Source organism: Phyllobates terribilis, unplaced genomic scaffold (genome assembly GCF_046119375.1).
Source record: "Phyllobates terribilis strain yellow unplaced genomic scaffold, ASM4611937v1 Scaffold_3__8_contigs__length_932513732, whole genome shotgun sequence".
Lineage (NCBI taxonomy): Eukaryota > Metazoa > Chordata > Amphibia > Anura > Dendrobatidae > Phyllobates > Phyllobates terribilis.
In genome coordinates, this window is record NW_027362763.1 from 891720204 (window position 1) to 891734444 (window position 14241).

A 14241-nucleotide genomic window follows, 5' to 3' on the forward strand; every position below is an offset into this window, starting at 1 on the left:
CCGAGTGTCGTCAGACAGCAAGTGATCCCACACTTGGACACTCTGAAGAGCTGTTCACTGGTCCATTTCCATATTTGGGCCCCTCGCCTGATACGCTTGAAGTAGTGGAAGAGGAGATCCCATGTTGCGATGCCCAAATATTTGAACAGCCACGGCCACAGGAAGTCGACGTTGGCAATCTGTCACAAGAGGTGGACGATGACGAGACACAATTGCCAGGAAGTGAGGAGGAGGATCGTGGTGCGCAAGTGGAAGAGGAGGAGGTGGTGGATGATCTAGTAACTGACCCAACGTGGAAGGAGGACATGCAGAGTGAGGCCAGCAGCACACAGGGGGAGGTAGGCAGAGTACCCCAACAGGCAGGAAGAAGCAGTGTGGTGGCCGCAGACAGAAGGCAGGCAACCGTTCCCCGTAACACCAACACGAGGGACGTTGCCAGTACAAGCGGTAGGTCTTCCAGAGTCTGGAATTTTTTTAAAGACTCTGCTGATAACCCCTAAAAGGCCATATGTTCCACCTGCCATGCCAGCATCAGCAGGGGTGACAAAACTACCAGCCTGACCACCACCAGCATGATCAGGCACATGGCAGCAAAGCACCCGACTTTGTGGGGCGAAACCCAGGGTCCACGACCAGTGTCAGCGGGTGTCACCACTGCTTCTTCCACTGTTGTGCGTGCAATAGAACCCCCTGTTGTGTGTGCAAGGCAATCCCCTGTCCATACTGCATGTAAAGATGCCCCCTCCTCTCAGTCTTCACTTGTTATGGCAGTTTCTCAAGAAACAGCAACAACGTCCACGTCCACGTCCCACCGCAGCGTTCAATTGTCCATATCCCAGACCTTTGAAAGAAAGCGGAAATTCGCAGCTAACGCCCCACAGGCCACAGTCCTAAATTCGCACATATCACGACTGCTTGCATTGGAAATGCTGCCTTTTAGGCTGGTGGAGATGGAATCCTTCCGCAATCTTATGGCGGTGGCCGTCCCTCGGTACTCGGTCCCCAGCCGACACTATTTTGCCCGGTGTGCCATCCCTGCACTACACAAGCACGTGTCCCAAAGCATCTGCCGTGCCCTCAACAACGCAGTTACTGGGAGAGTCCACCTGACAACGGACACGTGGACAAGTGCCTGTGGCCAGGGACGGTACATCTCTCTGACGGCACACTGGGTAAACATAGTGGAAGCCGGGACCCAGTCGGACCATGGGACGGAACACATCCACCCCACACCGAGGATTGCGGGCCCTATGTCAGTCAGAGTTGCCCCCACAGTGTACAGCTCCAGCGCATCCTCCTCCTCCTCATGTTCAGCCTCCATCTCAGATATCACCACATCAGTTACAAGCTGCAAGCATTGCAGTACTGCCTCCGCCAAGCGGCAACAGGCTGTGCTGAAACTCATAAGCTTAGGTGATAAACCTCACACTGCTTGTGAGTTGTGGACAGCTGTGAAAGAGCAGGCAGATCTGTGGCTGAGACCGCTGAACCTACATCCTGGCATGGTCGTGTGTGACAATGGCCGTAACCTGGTGGCGGCTCTGAGGCGAGGTGAGATCACACACGTGCCATGCCTGGCTCAGGTGCTTAACCTCGTGGTTCAGCGGTTTCTTAAATCGTACCTCGAGTTGCCAGATCTGCTCGTGAAAGTACGCCGCCTGTCAGCTCATTTTCGCAAGTCGGCTACAGCTTCCGCCGCCCTTGCTGTGTTGCAGCAGCGTTTGCAGCTTCCGGCACACTGACTGGTGTGTGATGTCCCCACACGTTGGAACTCTACTCTCCACATGTTGCAAAGGATTTGTGAGCAGAAGAGAGCAGTTGTGGAGTACCAGCTGCAACAAGGCCGTCGATATTCAGGTCAGACTCCACACATAAGACCTCAGGAGTGGACCTGGATGTCTGACATATGTACCATCCTGACAAACTTTGAGGAGGACACCAAGATGGTGAGTGGCGATGACGCCATCATTAGTGTCAGCATCCCACTTGTCTGTCTTTTGCAACGCTCTCTGCAGAGAATTAAAGAGGAGGCATTGCAGCCAGAGTATGATAAAATGGATCAAGAAGCCGTAGCGGGTGATTACACACAGCCCAGCCTCATCTCATCCCAACGTGCATTGGGGGACAATGAGGGAGAGGAGGAGGAGGAGGAGGAGGAGGAAGAACAGGAGCTGCTATCATGCGTTGTAGACGGTAGTACCTGTACAAGTGTCATACCGTCGGTTCAGCGTGGGTGGCCTGAGGACAGGGGGGAGGAGGAAGAGGAGGAGGAAGAGAGCATGGTCAGTCATCATCTTGGTGAGGACACGGAAATCTTGCCCGTTACCAGTCTGGCACGCATGGCTGACTTTATGTTACGCTGCCTTAACCGTGACCCTCGCGTTGTCAAAATGTTGGGTGACAGTCATTACTGGTTGGTGACACTTGTAGACCCCCGCTACAAGGAGAACTTTCACTCTCTTATTCCTGAGGTGGAGAGGTCTACAAAAATGGGGCAATACCAGAAGGCCCTTGCTGCAGAACTCTTAAAAAAATTCCCATCTGAACACGCTAGCGGCAGAGGTCACAGTTCGTTGCCCAACCAAGGCGTTCAGGCGAGAGAGATGCAACTCCAATTCAGCAGAGGCAGGGAACACTGTCAACGTTCTGGGACAGTTTTCTGACACCTGCCCAGCTTACAGGCCCTGAGGCGCGGGGTACTCTCACAAGGAGTGGAAAGTTTCAAAAGATGGTGAGGGAGTACCTTGCCGATCGTACCAGCGTCCTCCGTGATTCCTCTGTGCCTTTTAATTATTGGGTATCCAAGCTGGACACTTGGAATGAACTCGCTCTGTACGCCTTGGAGGTCCTGGCCTGCCCTGCCGCTAGCGCGTTATCGGAGCGTGTTTTTAGTGCCGCTGGGGGAATTATAACTGATAAGCGCACTCGCCTGTCAACTGACAATGCTGACAAGCTGACCCTTATCAAAATGAACAAGGGCTGGATTGGGCCAGACTTCTCATCACCACCAAATGACAGCAGAGTAACATAAAGTCAAATCCACTGTGTTATTTCGGGAGGTGTATTCACATGCACCGCTTCACACCCACACATGGGTATACGCTTCCTCGTTTCGGCTGTTTAATCTTCTTCTCCTTATCCTCAGCCTCCACCACCACTATACCACCAGGGTGCCAGCATTGCAAGTTCCTCGGTCCTAATTTTTGGCAGCTTTTGCTGGGAAAGCATAAGCAAATACCATGGGACACCCACTCCCCAATAATGGGACTTATCTTTGTAATATGCTGTACTGCATGGCTCTTGTAAGGGGCATTGCAAGTTGCTCCGTCCTAATTTTTGGCAGCTTTTGCTGGGAAAGCATAAGCAAATACTATGGGAGACCCACTCCCCAATAATGGGACTTATGTTTGTAATATGCTGTACTGCATGTGACGCGCCCCCTGGGCCGTGTGTACACGTGTGTGGGATACCCGGTGCCAGGTCTCTGGGGTCTGTAGTCTCCGTGGCGGTGACCCCGTCCCGTGGCTCAGGCTGGTCAAACCAGTGGCAATCTTTCTTAGGTTTTGAGGTTAATTGTCCGACTGCGCCACCCGTGGATTGCGGTCAGGGAGTACCACCGCTGTGAGGCAGACCGCTGAGGCTGGTGTTGTGTGCGCAGCATAAAATGGGATAACTCCCCTCGGGAGGAGTATAGCCTCAGGGCAGTGAGTGTGGATGATGGGGGTGATGGTGCACGAGCGCAGCAGGAATGACTCAGAGTCTTTGCAGTGCAGTTCAGGGTCTTTACTGATGATTATAAGGTAGACCCTCCCGGGAGTACTGGCTAGCATAAGAGGCCTGGTCAGTCTGTGAGCAAGCAGGAGTTCCCCTGGCCAGGTGGAGTTGTAGGCCTCCCCGTCTGTCTGCACTCTTCCTGGCTACCTTGCTGTAAGCGCGTAGAAGTAGCCCACGTCCCTGAGTGGACCGTGTAGTGCTCACCCGTATGGCTGGTGACTTGGGGCCTTCTGTTAGCCTCCGCTCCACGACGGCGGTGCTGGTCCCTTGCTTGTGACTGAGCCTCCGGGCTTCTATGGCCAGAGGACCTGAAATCCCCTGCCGGCTGGTTTCTGTTGCTGGATATATAAGTCCTCACAGCTTCGGACTCCTGTGTCCGGTTCCTATTGTCTTCTGCCAGGGCGAGCTCTGCTCAGCTTCCAGCCGCTCGTCTTTAGCTCCTAGCTCCTACTGAGCTCCTTGCTGTTACTTTCCCTTGCTCTCACTCTGACTCTGACTGTTCTCTGTTCTCTGACTCACTCAACCCCACCCCAGATCCAGTTTATAAGGGCAGAATTCTCCCCTCCCAGGACTGGGGCAGGAGGATGTTGCATGTTTAAGGGATCCTGACTAGGAAACCTCCCACTTGCTCTCCGACGTAATCTCTATTACTGTGGTGACCAGACCCCTGGGGTGCCACACATGGCTCTTGTAAGGGGCATTGCAGTACCTCATAATTTTTGGAAAGCATTCCATTCACTGCTTAGGCCAACAGTGCACAGGAGACCCAGTTGCTATAAATGGAAAAAAAGGTTTAGTTAACGCCCTCTGACCTCCATGTCATTTCCAAGGGGCATTGGAGTGCCTCGAAATTTTTGGTAGGCATTGCACTCACTGTATGCCCTATAACTGTGTAGCCGAACCGCTCCTTTTGTTACAGAAACATATCCTACAAGACATATCTGGTTGACTGGCCTGATATTGATGTGAATGGTCCCTGTTCCTCCTGCTCTTTCTCCTTTGCCACTACCTCATCCATCATTTATCACCTGAAGCTTTGTTTTAACAGGAGTCATAGAACTTGGATAGTAGCAGGAAAACATCCAGCAATCCTCGGAGGAGGTAGGATATGCGCCAAAACGCTGACCTCCTCAGGCCTAGCCGCTACTACATACATGCGCTTGCATTACAACAAAACAAAGCAAATGCTAACTTCTATCATCCTCATCATGCTCCTCACCTTGGCACTCTCAACTCCCCTGATGGAGAAGCCAGGGCCCACCGGAGGAGTCTGATAGTCTGGTGGGCTCGGCCAATGCTGCCCTAAAGCAGGCCAGGCTAAGAAAAGTGTGGGAAAGGTTACCGGTACAAATAGGGGTGGCTGGGGACCGAGTATGGACACCCGGCCACCCACTGGAGGCTGGGGAGCAAGCGGGGACACCCGGCCACCAGGCGGCTGGGGACTGAGTATGGATACCAGGCCGCCGACACAGCCATGGTGTGGTGGCCAGATTCCGCCTCCACATGCCTAAAAGGCCCAATTTAAAGTGCAAGCAAGCAAGCAGTATGGTATTGCAGCCTGGGGGTGGGTGGGTGGGTGGCAGGCTGCATACTTGGGCTTGCATTGCAAGGAATGGGAGAGGTACAATTGAACAGTGCCCTGGGACAAGGACTTGAATGGGGATAGTTGCAAGTCTGCAACGACAGGTGCAAGGTGGGAGGCATCTTCGCATGTACCATGAACAGGTGTTTGGCATGCACACACTACAGCGGAATAGGCTCTCCTTCCCACTAAATGCCCTGGGGAGGGCACAGGTAATGTTTTGGTATACGCGCTTAATCTTATGTATAAGGCACACCAGGACAAATAGGGGCGGCTGGGGACTGAGTATGGATACCTCGTTGCTGAAGCAGCCATGAGGTAGTGGCCAGCTTCGGCCTCCTCTAAACTAAAAGGTCTGGGGGTGGGTGGGTGGCAGGCTGCACACTTACACTTGCATTAAAAGAAAACATAGCAGATGCTAACTTCTGTCATCATCATCATGCTCCTCACCTTGGCACTCTCAACTCCACCGATGGAGAAGTCAGGGCCCACCGGAGGAGTCTGGTTCTCTGGTGGGCTCGTCCAATGCTGCCTAAAGCAGGCCGGGCTAAGAAAAGTGTGTGGGGGGATGTTCCAAGGAGAAATGGGAGCGGCTGGGGACCGTTTATGGACACCCGACTGCCCCCAGGCGGCTGGGGACCGTGTGGACACTCGGCCGCGGGGCGGCTGGGGACTGAGTATGGACACCCGGCCGCCGGGCGGCTGGGGACTGAGTATGGATTCCAGGCCGCCAACATAGCCATGACGTGGTGGCCAGATTCCGCCTCCACATGCCTAAAAGGCCCAATTTCAAGTTCAAGCAAGCAAGCAGTATGGTATTGCAGACTGGGGGTGGGTGGGTGGCAGGCTGCATACTTGCGCTTGTATTGCAAGGAATGGGGGAGGTACAATTGAACACTGCCCTGGGACTAGAACTTGCATGGGGATAGTTGCAAGTCTGCATCTTCTGATGCGGCAAGGATCACTTGTGATGGGCACACTTTTAGACAGTGACCTGGGAGTCAGAGATGCTTCCATGGGTCTTCCCCATGCTGTTCCCATGTCTTTTCAGCACTTTATGCATGTGTCACACAGCACATGGCCAGATAAGGTTGTAAAATGTTAAAATGACATTTCCCGGTGAATGCATTTGTCATAGTTGAAAGCAATACAAAAGTGCAAAAACGCATAAAAAATGCTACTTGTGAACATAGCCGAAGGTGTGGAGGAGTATTTTTGTTTTTGGTCATTTATTTTAACTTATACACAAGTCTTTTCCCTGGAAAGGATGTTCCTTAACATATTTCACAGGAAAAACGTTTCACTTTCGTTTTATTGTGAGCCTGTAAAAGTGGCTTAATACCTCTGACCATGTTGTTGACAGCAGTGACCTGGGGCTCAGAAATGCTTCCTGGGGCGATCCCCATGCTGTCCCCATGTCATTTGAGCACTGTCACTATCGTTTTGGGCACTTGTTAGGCTTTTAAAAGACTGCCGGGGGTGCCACCGCAAAAATGCTCGAGTCTCCCATAGACTAACATTGGGCTCGTTGCTTGGGTCGAGCACCCGAGTATCACGGCGAGCTCGGCCCGAGCTTAGAGCACCCGAGCATTTTAGTGCTCGCTCAACACTAATTATCAGTTAACTCATTCTGCAGCCAGCAATATGCAAGGTAACAAAGAAATTATATAAGGCAAATGCTTCAAAATATTTAATTACAAAAATTATGTTTAGTCAAAAATACGTGCATTTAGGTAAAGAAAAAAATGTCCCCAAATTAAGAAATCATTTACCGTAGGTGTCTAATGTGGGCTAAAAATGAGGAACAAGACTTAGGAAATAAAGTACAAAAAATCTGCTTCTATTACCTCAAATCTTCACCATAGGTTATTTAAATATAGGTTTTTAAAACTGGAAAACTAGACAAGAATTTTAATAGTTACGTTTTGGTATTTTAGCTACATAATCCTTGGCTCTTCCATGGAGAGTAGGATTAAGTCAGTATCTAGAAAAATATTAAGATTTGAGAGTCCTCAGTGGTTGATACCTTTTAATTGCTAACTGAAAAGATGGTAACAAATAGTAAGCTTTCGAGGCTATTCAGGTCTTTTTTCAGGCATAGAATAACACAAAATCTGAAGAATCATATATTTATACACAACAGGACACAGGAATAATGCACTAAATGAGACGTGAAGCAGAACTATGAGTATGGTAGGGGTGAGAAAGAGTTGCGGCCGTATATATTGGAGCAGTTCATAGATAAGGAGTGTGAAAGTTTTATTGTCCTGTGATTGAAGTCTGGTCCAAGATTGTGATGACTACACAGGTCTGAGGAGCACATTATAATATCTGTTTGATACCTTAAATGAAAGTTTAGATTGTTGTTTCTTGGGTGCAACAATACCCACGATCCCTTTGTAAAGGGATATTCCCATCTCATACAGTTATGGTATGTCCACAAGACCTGCATCTTTCTAGAAAAAAGGCTATGTCATGGCCCACTCTACTAAGGGCGCTGCTGTTAATGGAGAAGTGGCAATGCCCTATTTTAGAGGTAGGACCCACATCTTCTATACATTTATGACTTATATTATGGATATACCATAAATGTACATGATTGCAGGACCACTTTAGGTAAACCATGTAATAGAAGAATATCGCCTAATGGGTCATCAAGCATGCAAGCTACTTTAAATAGTAGTCCGTATACTGGGAAGCAAACGTAAAAGTTCCTGTATCCATGGATGCTATCTAATGAGTCCTACTAGAAAAGAAAGGCAAAATATTTCTAAATCCTGTTCACATTCCTTTTATATACATACTACACATTAAGAATCATTTCACGTTTAAAGTATAGCACAGTAGATGGTTTACGTGATAATATGTTCTTTTCCTCCAGGTTTTGTTGACTTGACTCTCCATGACCAGGTCCATCTTTTGGAATGCGCTTGGCTTGAGATACTTATGGTTGGTTTAATCTGGCGGTCAGTGGAACATCCAGGCAAATTATCGTTTGCTCCAAATCTCCTACTAGACAGGTATGTATCCCCTAAATATGGATGACAGTCACCATATATAGGTTTAATTTATTTTTAAACTCTAATATGGAAGTTGTAATAATTTGTTTTTTAATAAATAATGTATAGCTAGTAATGGGTTCCTTCCAGTAATGATCAATACTGTCACCTCTAGTCCTCAAATAATTCTCAAAAGGCAAGTTATAGTAACAGAAAAATTTAAATAGTAATTTTCAGTATATTATCATGATCTTTTTAAATATATATATGATATATGCAATCTCACATTTAGTTAGATGCTGTACAACATTATTAAAAAGCCTAGCAATACATCAAGTGTTTGTAATGTTTGCATTAGTGCACAGACTTTCGTGGGAATTCATGATGTACTTTCAATGATAATTGATTGTCAGTTAGGGTACCCAATATAGATGCTGTCATTAAAGGGGAGCAGTTCTTCCCCGAGATAATAGCTTGTAAAGTTTATATTCTAAGTTTCACTATGACCAAGGGGGTGTTAGCAGAAATTAATCTCTGAGGGAGTTTTCTTTTTCCCCTGCATGACATTTACCAATCATAAGCAAAAGGTGTCAAGCAGGGGTAAGAAAAAGAACATGACCCGGCCTTGTCTGTGTGAGATATAAAATAACATACAGCTATGCCAGCCTCTCTGATCTCACTGTGGTGGGGAAGGAGCTCCCCTCTCACAGCGCTGTCAGCCCTGCTCTACACCTTTTTCCTCCATACTGACTACCATGGGAGAAGAGCTGAAAGAAGTGTTTATAATGACACTTAGCTCTGCTCTACTCCCCTCTCATGCTTGTAATTGTAGTAGCTGTCAGGAGTAAGATCAGTGAGGAGAGCAGGGCTTTGAGTCATTACATGTCTCACAGGAGAAACCCGGGTCTGACATTCTCTGGGGATGTGTTATTTTTTTTTTCTCCTGACATCTCCTGCTTATGATTGGCTAGTGTCATGCAGGGGAAGAAATAAATGCCCCCAGAGGCAAGTCTATGCTAATGTTTCCTGGGTCTTAGTCAAAATTGAAGTCTAAACTTTACAAGATACTATTCATCCTACACTTTGTTCTTATCCCTTCTAAAAAATAAACCACCAATTAAACACCAATATCTTACCAAGTTACAATGGGCTTCAGGGCTCATATGACAAAAAAATGTCATGCAAATTCAGACAGACATAGGACCGAAATTGCTGGAACAGGTCCTGTATGGAAGGTGAATCTATAGAGTTTTTATTTTACATGGGGCCTTGTTGCTTCTAAGAAGAGGTTGTCTAAGAAGTGGACAACTCTTTTAATTAAAGGATTTGTCCTAAAATCAAAATGTCTTATAAGTGACTTTGATTCTCATAATAATTGTAGGTCCTAACAGTCAGACTCCCTATGAAGAAAAAACTTAACACCTAAAGAGTTTAATTTTGGACAACCACATTAAAAAGAATCTGTCACTTGTTTTTTTTACCCTGATAGCAGTCTAATATAGGGACAGAGACCCTGAGTTCAGCAATATATCACTTACTTTTTTAGGTTCTGCAGATTTGATTAAAAACGATTGTATCTGCTGCAGATCTACCCGTCCTCTGAATGCTGAGCTCTTTCTGTGTACACGCTGCATAAGCAGAAAGCTGCCATCAGTGGTGGGGGCGTAATGGGACTACCAGGCAACAGACCAAGTAGTCCTGTACTGATAATCTCCTGCTGGCAAAACAATAATTGGATAAAAACTGCAGCAAGCAGACCAGTAAGTGATACATCGCTGGAACTACACAGGGGGAACTTGTTAATGATCTCCAGGCAGCTGGGACCACAGTCACCAAGAAAACCATTGGTAACACATTACGCCTTAAAGGTTTAAAATCCTGCAGTGCTCGCAAGGTCCCCCTGCTCAAGAAGGCACATGTGCAGGCCCGTCTGAAGTTTGTCAATGAACACCTGGATGATTCTGTGAGTTATTGGGAGAAGGTGCTGTGGTCAGATGAGACAAAAATTGAGCTCTTTGGCATTAACTCAACTCGCCGTGTTTGGAGGAAGAAGGATGAGTACAACCCTAAGAACATTGTCCCAACCGTGAATCATGGTGGGGGAAACATTATACTTTGGAGGTTCTTTTCTGCAAAGCGGACTTGACAACTGCACCATACTGAAGGGAAGATGAATGGGGTCATGTATCGCAAGATTTTGGCCAACAACCTCCTTCCCTCAGTAAGAGCATTGAAGATCGGTCGTGGCTGGGTCTTACAGCAAGACAATGACCCAAAACATACAGCCAAGGCAAAAAAGGAGTGGCTCATAAAGAAGCACAGTAAGGTCATGGAGTGGCCTAGCCAGTCTCCAGACCTTAATCCCACAGAAAAATTATGGAGGGAGTTGAAGCTTCGAGTTGCCAAGCGACAGCTTCAAAATCTTAATGATTTAGAGATGATCTGCAAAGAGGAGTGGACCAAAATTCCTCCTGATATGTGCACAACCCTCACCATCAGCTACAAAAAACATCTGACTGCTGTGCTTGCCAACAAGGGTTTTGCCACCAAGTATTAAGTGTTGTTTGCCAGAGGGATTGAATACTTATTTCTCACTGCAAAATGCAAAAAAAAGTATCTAATTTATACAATGTGATTTTCTTGATATTTTTTGGATATTCTGTCAATGTTAAAATTAACCTACCCTTAAAATTATAGACTGTTCATGTCTTTGTCAGTGGGCAAACTTACAAAAACAGCAAGGGATCAAATAATTTTTTTCCCCACACTTCCCTTAGTGACAAGGCTGGAAGGGTTAATGTATTTACAGTGTAGTCTACTAGGTGCAGGCAAAGTGCTTTTAGAGAGTAAAATAAACTTGGTAAAGTGTTATAAAAACGTCATTTCTGCTAGAATAACTGAGATCTATTATTCTGAAATCTACATTTTATAACAGAAAGGTTGGTCACAGTAGGTAAACTATAACAATGAGCCTTGTAGTAAAAAAAACATACCCCCTGCCTGAGCGGTCCTTATAAATGGTCAATTACCGTAGTGGGAAAGAAACATTTCTCACCTTCTAACATGAAATCTAAACAGAAAATTAAAAATGGGACTTGCCTCTTGATGTTAACCATTCATAGTGAAGGAACATAGTGGACTGTTCTAATTCCATCTCTATAACCACATATACAGTATACAACATCCATGAGTTTCACAATATTTCCAATAATGAGCCACAACTTACATATTACGCATAAAAAAATACAGTAAAAGCTGTGCTTGGAACAAAATCTGGACCCCATAATCTGCCTCATTTGCACTGGTTTTTCTGTTTTTGTTATGTTTCCTCTACATATAGGGACTTTCCCGTAAGAACAAGTTAACAACTATCTACAGGAAAAGTAATAACTTTTTTCTCTCTCTTTCTCTCTCCAACGGACTTCCCCCCGAAGTCCAAACTTTGCAACGGATTACCGGGAGAAGTCTGCGTTCAGCGTATAGCACCGGACACTCACTGTCCGGTACGAACCCCCGAACTATTAAGTTCGAGTTCGCTAATTTGCAGTAATAACTACTAAATAATACAGGTCAGATCACTGAGACCCCCATGGATTTTCTTAAAGGTGGACCGCTGTCCTCTTTTTTGGTAGTGTGGCAGTCAAGCATGTACACTGCCAATGAAAGCATAGACATGCTGGAGATTGCCAGGTAATGTACTAGGAAATTCTGTGCATGCTTGACTGTCTCTTCATTAAATTGGGGAATGTACATGTCATGCCTTTCTATTGATGAGATACATGTTAATTGTTGGTATCTTTGTGCAGGAATCAGGGGCGTTGTGTAGAGGGCTTGGTGGAGATTTTTGATATGCTGGTCACCACAGCTACTCGATTCCGAATGATGAGACTACGTGGGGAAGAATTTATCTGCTTGAAATCTATTATTCTTCTAAATTCTGGTAAGAATGGAATATAGACTTAGATATCAGCTATACCTTCCAATAATTTTATTATTCATTTAATGAAGAGGTGACATGTCAAAGCCTGGCAAGAGAATATGCGCGTAAGACAATGTTGAGACGCAGCATTTTTGATAAGTTTTTTTTGCAGCCAAAACCTGCCACATGTACAGTTATCACATGTACAGATATATTGCCATATGTACAAATATACTGGCACATTTACAAATATTATGCTGCATCTATAGATATACAGCCGCATATTCAGATATACTGCCATATTTAAAAATATACTGCCACATACATAAATATACAGTCACATGTACAGATATACAGCCACATACATAGATATACTGTCACATGTACAGATATACTGCCACATACATAGATATATTGTCACATGTACAGATATACTGCCATGTAAGGGGGTGGTCATGTTCTTCTTCCCTTCTTTATGCACAATGTAAAATGCGCTGTTAATTATATGTTGCGGAACATCCATGTGACAGTTGACGGACGGGTTAGTTATAGGGTTAGCACAGGATAGGTATAAGTAGAGTGTTAGGTTAATATTGTAGTAGTGCAGAGGTGGGCACTTTAACATAGTAGGTATGTAGTTTAGCCAGGAAATGGTTAAGGGGTAGGAGCAGCTCCAGTGTGGGAGGAGCAGGACAGTGGGGAACTGAAGGAAGTGACTGTGTGAGGGCAGTGGTTGCAGGATCAGGGAGACAGTAAGAGCAGGGCCGGTTCAGTAGCAAAGATCTGTCGGTCTGTAAATCTGATACAGACTTTCTCGTAGTGTCCGGGACGTCAGATCCACAGGAGGTAGCAGTGAAGTCTTCCTCAATAATTTCCACAGGCTGGGGGAATAGTCGGGTGGGGTTTAGTCCAGAGAAGACTGAGAGGGACTCATAAAGCTGCAAGTGTTTTAAGCATCTCAAGGGCCAAGGCGGCCACAGCTTAGGACCCACAGACCGTCATGTACAACAAGTGCTGTAAAAGGAACTGGAATCCTGGAAACATTACTACTCCCTCCTGTATGTTCTACTGTATTGAATTGAAAGTGACCAGTAAAGTTCATTTTTACAAAATGGAATGGAAGTCCCTTAATATGCCTGAGGCAGTTCCTGTGATGGAAGGAACAGAGTCAGCAGAGACCTGCAACCAAAATGAGAGTGACATGCATTGTACGCACAACAAAGAAGGATCGGGACACTTGTATTTGTTTGGGAGCCAGGGTGAGGGAGTACAGTGTTCCCTTGTCATCACAGCCACCCTAGGTGCCTTACAAAAGTGGCGATGCGAGCAGGGTAGAGTTGTGCATCGTGAGACAGATGCGGGGAAGATTGTGATGAAGATTGTAATGAAGATTCTGGTGAGAGCCAAGATGGCGCATGAAGAAGCGGAGTCTGGCAATAGCTCCACCCATCATGGGCATCCTGGATGCAAAACGGCGCGAAAAATGATGAAGCATGGATTCCGAGCTGGGCTGAGACTGCGGCCCCTTGTGACAAGGGCCCGCCTGTGGTGGGCGCAGTGAAGGAAGGAGAAACTCCTCCCGGTAATTTAGATCCCAGAGGTAGAAACAGAGTGGGAGGAATTGCTGCGGTTCCACAAACGGACTGGTGGAGTCAGGAGGGAAGATCCCTCGTGTTAAACAGTGCGGCGCCATTGCTGGAGTTCACGCTGAAGGAGCAGCAGTACAACATGTCTTACCATGGCGGTCTGGGACGTATGGACTTGGAGCTGCGCAGGCAGCGCCAAAAGGAAGAGAAACGACCCGGCGGCTGCTGGGGAGTCCTTGACCTGCACAAGTACCCGATGAAAGACGGTCTGTTACTCATACCAGGCTGGTCCCCGTATGCACACCCGAGGGAGGGATATCGTGCCACTGGCAGAAGCGGTGAAGGCCCCAGTGCTGATGCATGAGGAGGTAGGAGAGGCGG

General features: G+C 46.7%; 1 protein-coding gene across 3 annotated transcripts in view; it reads left to right on the top strand.

Moving 5' to 3' along the window:
* Window positions 1-14241, top strand: part of ESR1 (estrogen receptor 1) — a 651368-nt gene that overhangs the window by 572363 nt on the left and 64764 nt on the right. For all 3 annotated transcript variants that reach the window (XM_073672708.1, XM_073672710.1, XM_073672709.1), the window contains 2 exons: window positions 8238-8376; window positions 12162-12295. In XM_073672708.1, coding sequence (XP_073528809.1) covers window positions 8238-8376; window positions 12162-12295 — 273 coding nt within the window. The remainder of the gene's footprint in view (window positions 1-8237; window positions 8377-12161; window positions 12296-14241) is intronic.